The sequence below is a fragment of the Myotis lucifugus genome, unplaced genomic scaffold (assembly GCF_000147115.1).
Source record: "Myotis lucifugus unplaced genomic scaffold, Myoluc2.0 scaffold_198, whole genome shotgun sequence".
Lineage (NCBI taxonomy): Eukaryota > Metazoa > Chordata > Mammalia > Chiroptera > Vespertilionidae > Myotis > Myotis lucifugus.
In genome coordinates, this window is record NW_005871246.1 from 2,141,685 (window position 1) to 2,148,805 (window position 7,121).

Genomic DNA, 7,121 nt, shown 5'->3' on the forward strand with positions numbered 1-7,121 from the left:
CTGATCACCTCCAACTGACCCCCACTGATGGCCTGCTTGCGCCCCACTGGCGGGCCTGCTGGTCTGCTTACCCCCAACAGCCCTGCCCCTCACCAGCCTGATCACCCACAACTGCCCTCCCCTCTTGGCCTCTAACCGCCTCTACCTCGGCCCCACCACCATGGCTTTGTCCAGAAGAATGTCCGGAAGGTCTCCAAGTCTAATTAGCATATTACCCTTTTATTAGTATAGATAGAGGCCTGGTGCACGGGAGGGGGCCGGCTGTCTTGCCCTGAAGGGTGTCCCGAATCAGGGTGGGGGTTCCCTTGGGGCATGGGGCGGCCTGGGCGAGGGGCCTGTGGTGGTTTGCAGGCCGGCCACACCCCCATGGGGTGAGGGTCCAGCCTGGGTGAAGGGCTGAGGGCTGTTTTCAAGCTAGCCACACCCCCTTCAGGGTGGGGTCCCCACTGGGGTACCTGGCCAGCCTGGGTGAGGAGCTGATGGCTGTTTGCAGGCTGGCCACTGCCCCAGGCAACCCAGGCTCCCAGACTCTCTTTGAGCGGAGGCCACAGCGGCTGGAAGCAGGTATCTGGGGTTTATTTATCTTCTATAATTGAAACTTTGTAGCCTTGAGCGGAGCCCACAGCCAACCAGGGCAGGCGGGAATCTTGGCTTCCTCCATTGCCAGGGGCAACCCAAGTCTCCTGTTCTCTCCAGTTCCGTGGCCGCCGCCATCTTGTTTGGGTTTATTTGCATACTCACTCCTGATTAAGGATACGCTGATTAGCCAATGGGAAGGGTAGCGGTCGTACGCCAATTACCATTTTTCTCTTTTATTAGTGTAGATGAGTATTAGGGGCCCTTAGAGAGATAACCAAATCTAACCCCTCTTTCATTGTAGTCTTAAAACTTGTTATATTGTATAATGTTTCAGACATCTACAAGAGAAATGAATACCCATATACCATTGCCCAGCTTCAACAGTGATTAATTCAGAGTCATTCTAGGTTCATCTAGAAACATCTTTTCCTAACTTAGGATTGTTTGTAAACGAATCCCAGATATCAGATCATTTTAGCCTCTCTAAAAGGTAGGGGCATTCCAGTAGCCTGACATTGGTACTGAGCCATGTACCAATGTCAGGCCATTGGGCTGTAGAGTCAGTATGTGGTGACTGTCAACAAATGTAACTTCTCAAAAACTCAGTTGGGGTGGAAATTGAATATCTTTTAAAGTTTAATGTTCTAGTTCTTCTTAGTAAATTTCTATCAAAATCATTCAGAAATTCTGTCTTACAGAATTTTATTATTTGTAAATCACAGAAGATGTAACATATTTAGAATTTTTCATCCCAGGATTTTAAAGTGTCTTTTCAATGTATTGACGGGTATTTTCATAACTTCTTTGTGGAGAGATTTTAAAAATAAAAATAATTATTTAATGAAAAAAAAAAGGTAGGGGCATTTTTTCTCATTAAGGACACAATGAGGTAATGAGCAAGAATCCCTTAATATCACATATTACCATCAATACTATCACTATCAATGTTTCCTCATTTCTTTCTTTTCTTTTTAATCCTCACCCAAGGATGTTTTTTTTCCCACTAATTTTTAGAGAGAGTAGAATGGAGAGGGAGAGACAGAGGGAAACACCAATGTGAGAGAGACACATCAATTGGTTGCCTCCCACATGCCCCCACTAGGGCCAGGAGCCTGCAACCGAGGTACATGCCTTTGACCGAAATCAAACCCAGGACCCTTCAGTCTGCAGGCAAACGCTCTGTCCACTGAGCCAAACTGGCTAGGGCCCCTCATTTCTTAAGTTTGTTTGAATTAGATCTGAATAATTTCTGCCTTGAGCTTGGTTGGTATAAGCTTCTTCTGTTGCTTCACATGCAGGTTTCCCCTCGTCTTTTCCTTGCAGTTTTTGTTTGCTTAAGAAATCAGGCTTGCGTGTCCTATAGTTTCCCACAGTCTGGTTTTGTGTATTGCATCCCTGTGGTGTCATTTAATATGTGTCCCCATCCCCTGTATTTTCTGAAAATTGGTAATTTGATCTAGAGGCATGATAAGATTTGGGGTTTGGTTTTGTTTATTTGGTTTTGTTTTGGTGAGAAGACTTGAGAGGTGGTGTTAGTGTCCCTCCAGCAGGGACAGATTTGCCTGGTTGTCTCTCATTTTGTGATGCTTACTACCTAGAGCTGTTAACTCACTGGTGTTTACTGAATGGGAAATGCTGTCATGTGTGTCAGTAGTTTGTTCCTTTTGTTCCTGAATAGCATCACATGTATGGCTGTCCTGCATTTTGTTCACCCATTTACCATTTGATGGCCATTTGGGTTGCTTCCAGTTTTTGTTTATTTAGAATATATTGCTGCTGTGAACACGTGCATACAAATTCTTGTGTGGGCATGTTTTCGTTTCAGGGACAGAATTGCTGCGTTGTGTGGTAAAGTTATGTTTAATGTTTTAAGAAACTGCCAAACAATACAGAAGTGCTGTATTGTTTACATTTGTGCCAGCAGTGTATGAGCGGCACATTTTCTCCACATCCTCACCAACACTTGTTTGTTTGTTTTTAACTATTATTATAGCGGATATAAAGTATCTCATTGTAGTTTTATTTTGTATTTCCCTAATGACTAATGATGTTGAGCATTTTTCATGGTCTTATTTGCATCCATATGTCTTTGGTGAACTGTATATTCAAATATTTGGCCCATTTTACTTTTTTTTCTGACTTCTTTTGATTCATAAGTGTTCTTTACAGATTCTGGACACAAGTCCTTTATCAAATGTATGGTTTGCACATATTTTCTCCCAATATGGCTTGTCTTTTTATTTTTTAATGATATTTTTTAAACATACATGTTTTTTAATTTGATGACATCTATTTATCATTTTTCTTTCTCTCATTGAAGTGACTTGGCTTCTTTGTCAAAAATCAATTGGCCATCAATGTATTGGTTTATTTCTGAACCCTTGTCTGTTCCATTGATCTTTGTGTCCAACCTTATTCCAGCATCACACTGCGTTGATCACTGTTGCTTTAAAGTAAGTTTTGGCGTGGGAAGTGGGAGTCCTCCACCTTTATTCTTCCTTTCCACATTTGTTTTAACTCCTCTGGCACCTTTGCATATCCATGTAAATTGTAGAGTCAGTTTGTCAATTTCTGCAAACGGCTTGCTAGGGTTTGGGGGAGAAATGTGTTGAAGCTGTAGCTCAATTTGGGGAGAATTGCCATCTTAGCAATATTGAGTCTTCTGATCCATAGACATGGAGTATCTCTCCATTTATTTAGTTCTTCTCCCTTTTCCTCTTCTAGGACTATAGTTACAGTCTGTTAGACTGTTTCATGTTGTCCCACACATTGCTCACACTCTATTTTTTTTCTTTTCTTTGTTGTCTATATTTCAGTTTAGTTCAGTTTTCTTTGTTGTCTATATTTCATTTCCATTCACTCATATTTCACTTCTTTTATCTTCTGCTGAATCTAGTCTGTTAAGTCTATCTGATGAATTCTTAATTTCAGATAATATATTTTCCAATATTATAATGGTTCTTTTTTGCAGTTCTACTTCTCTGATGAAATCCTTGATTATTCCTCGTTTTGTTCATCTTTTCTTCTAAATTCATTAGCCTATTTATTGTAATTATTTTAAAATTTTCTTGTCAGATAATTCCAACATTTAGATCTTCTGAGAGTCTGCTTCTATTGACTCCCCCCCACCACCACCACCTCCCCTTGATCATGGGTCACATTTCTCTCTTTCCTTACCTGCTTTAATAATTTGGAGGGATGCCAGTCATTGTCTTTAAAAGAATTTCTTTTTTCCCCCAGCGGACTGTTCTTTTCCTCTGTCTGCAGCTAAGTTGAGGAGCTAATACTGACATCCAGTCAGGAATTGGGATGGTTGGGGGTGGACTGCAGCATTAGTTTCCATTTATCCTAGGTTTCAAATGCCTTAGGGGAGAGCTCTGTCTGCGGTCAGTCTGCTGGGCTCCCAGCACCAGGAACTCTCTGCTGTCCATCCTGACCATGGGCTTGCACAGCGATGCTGCGGTGAGAGAACCACAGAGTGAGCGTAACATGCCGTCTTTTCTTTTTTTCTTCTTTTTATCCTCACCTGAGGATATGTTTTTATTGTGCACGCCCCGACTAAGGATTGAACTTGCAATTTAGGTACATATGCCCTGACTGGGAATTGAACCTGCCACCTTGTGTTGTATGGGACAGTACTTCAACCAACTGAGCCACCTGGCAGGGCACGCCAGCTTTTCTTAGAGAGTAGGGGTAACACACAAGCACTTCATCTGGTGAGAAACTTGAAGCATCTTTATATTAAAACAAGAAACATTTATTGCAGAGTAAACTACAAAATTCACTTGACTTTCCCAATAAACAGAAGATGTCATCCGTTCAACATCTGTCACATGCTCATCTGTGCCAGGTCCTGTGCTGACTCTCAGGCTCACTGGTGGCCACTTGGAAGAGTCTGAGGTGTCAGGTGCCACATATCTCCTGATGGCAGATCAAGGCTGGAACCTTATCTCTCTCTGCACTTCTCTCTCAACCCTCTCCCTCCTTACAGGTCACTCTGAAGACCAGATACTAGTGTCCCTGGCACCGGGCCATTTCTATGGGAATGGCCAGAGGCATTGTCATCCATAACAGTGAGATGCCCTTTTAGGTGGGAGCTACTTACAGATCCTTTAACGCTTCAGAAAAAGAGAGCCCTCCGTTTAGAACACTGTTCCAGGCATTCACACATTTGGCATGTTTTCTAATCTTTTTGCTATGTGTTTCCTTTTTTCTTTTTAGGTTTGGGAAAAGTTCTTAAGTTCTGAAACTCCACGGATTAATGTGTTTATGGCAGTTCCTACAATATACACCAAATTGATGGATTATTATGACAAGCATTTTACCCAACCGCATGTCCAGGATTTCGTACGTGCCGTTTGTGAAGAAAAGATCAGGTAAATGAAAACAGTTCATCTTCCCATCCAGAAAGTATTATATATCAGCAAATAAAACTTATTTCTAACAAATCAGTTCTGCTGAGTTTTAGGAAGCAGTGTTTTCCACTTTGTTTAAAATATACATCTACATATTTAAATCTACATTCTCTATATATCTGTGTGTATTCTATATCTATGTCTATCCTATCCTTCTGTAGGTCTATCTACATGTCTATCTCTATCTGTATTCTATCCATCTTTGTCTGTCTGTCTGTCTGTCTGTCTGTCTTGTGGCAGAGTTTGAAGGACGAGGATTAGGACAGATCATCTTGTTCTCATCCTTTCTGACCCACATTTGCATGCCTCCCAGCTCCTGCTGTATTATTTCCCTCCAACAGTCTGTGGCCCTTTGAAACTCTCCCTGCTGGGGCCCCATCACACCGCTCCTGACAGAGGTACACCAACACTTTTGCGTCCTTCAGTGGCAAGAAGTGTGCTCTGCACTCTCTTAGGAGCTGGTGGACATGGGAGGCTCTTCTCCCTGTTGCACTGAAAAGGGACCCACTGAGTGCGCACCTGAATGGGCAGCTTGGTGGGTTTTCACAGACCCAATAGACACATGTTGCAGACAGACACGACAAGCTATGTCTGTGGTGTGCACAACCTCTCAACACCACAGTGTGTGAGCTACTAGGCAAACATGAATTTTAAATTCCAATGTATTTGTGTGTGTGTTTCTGGGCCGCTCTATGCATCTAATTCCTAGTCCTTAAGAACAAAGGAAGGGCAGCTTTGTTTCCCTAAGAGAATTCTGGATTACCCAAGACAAATATTTGATAATGTTATGATTTTGCTCCCACCGTTCCTTTGCTCTTCTATAAAGATGTTTTTGTGGAACTACAGCTCGTGTCTGATGTTGCCTGCTACCCGTCACCTAATGGCCCACCCTCTCACAAGCCATTGTGGGGTTCGGCAGCTATTGATGGAGGTGTCCATTGCTCAGCCACCAATACAAAAGCAGGATTAGGAGCACCCAACCCTGTAGAACCCATGGCAGAAATGATACCAGAGAGGGGAAACTAGGGTGATTTCCGGGTAACAGAGGCCCTGAGACCTCCCCTATTTAGGCTCATGGTGGGGGAGGTACTTGTGAGTTGTACACCTTTGTGAGGAAACGGAGCAGTTGTTTCTTCTCTAGCTTGAACTAGAACCAAAAACTTCTTCCTTTCCACACATAATGCTTACATGACATGCTATACACCAGAGTAGTTAGGAGCTCTCAGATGTTAAATAAATGTCATTGTCACCATTGTGAGCCCTTTAGCACAATCCAGTGTGTAGAACCTCTGTACGTCCCTTAGCGATGGACTATCTCCTCTCATCTACCCCTCTACCCCTCAGACTTGGTAGCAGTTTACCCATAATCTAAATTCTGTCATAATCATCTTCTTATTACTGTTATTTTGGATTGTTTGTGAACAGCATGTTAATTATTTGCAGAGTGTCATCAAAGACCCTAAAATTATTTTTTTCTTTTACCTTGATTATTCATTCCTTTTGAAGACCTATTTACATTCTAAAATATACCCAGCAAGTTCTTTTCAAAGAACAAAGTTAAATTCTAGCCCCCAACTATGGTTTTTATCATGAATCTTAAAATAGTGACTTTTTTATTGTACTGAAGATTGTTGTCATCAGAAGCTAAGGCTGCCTTTGGTTTGCCGGGTAGGTTGATGGTTTCGGGATCAGCTGCTCTGCCCCTGCCTGTACTAGAGAAGTGGAAGAACATCACAGGCCACACTCTGCTGGAGAGGTATGGGATGACGGAGATCGGCATGGCCCTGTCCAACCCCCTGACCGTAGCAGCTCGCTTGCCAGGTACACAAAGTGCCTTCTTAGGGTGCTGGCAGGGTGGCCATGGCCTGTTTCCTCTGGGCACTCATTTTATTTTTCAGTGGCCAGTTAAGGATAGGACAGAAAGGTGTTCTTTATACCAGAGTCTTTCCAGGTTACCTGGGGGGACAGGTAGGAAGAATGTGAACCACCAGAACCCATGTGCTCATCAGAGTGCCTCTTAGAGTGGGTGCTGCTTATGTCCAAACCAAATTTGCCACTGGTGAGAGCCTCCTGTCCAGGTGCCCTGAGCCACACATGGCCAGTGGCAGCAAGAGACATGACAGGTGT

The 7,121-nt window shown here is 43.0% G+C and overlaps 1 protein-coding gene across 4 annotated transcripts in view; it reads left to right on the top strand.

Moving 5' to 3' along the window:
* The window catches only part of ACSF3 (acyl-CoA synthetase family member 3), a 71,153-nt gene that overhangs the window by 18,650 nt on the left and 45,382 nt on the right, over positions 1 to 7,121 (top strand). For all 4 annotated transcript variants that reach the window (XM_023761099.1, XM_023761101.1, XM_006097356.3 and 1 more), the window contains exons 4-5: positions 4,801 to 4,955; positions 6,667 to 6,815. In XM_023761099.1, the coding sequence (XP_023616867.1) occupies positions 4,801 to 4,955; positions 6,667 to 6,815 (304 nt within the window). The remainder of the gene's footprint in view (positions 1 to 4,800; positions 4,956 to 6,666; positions 6,816 to 7,121) is intronic.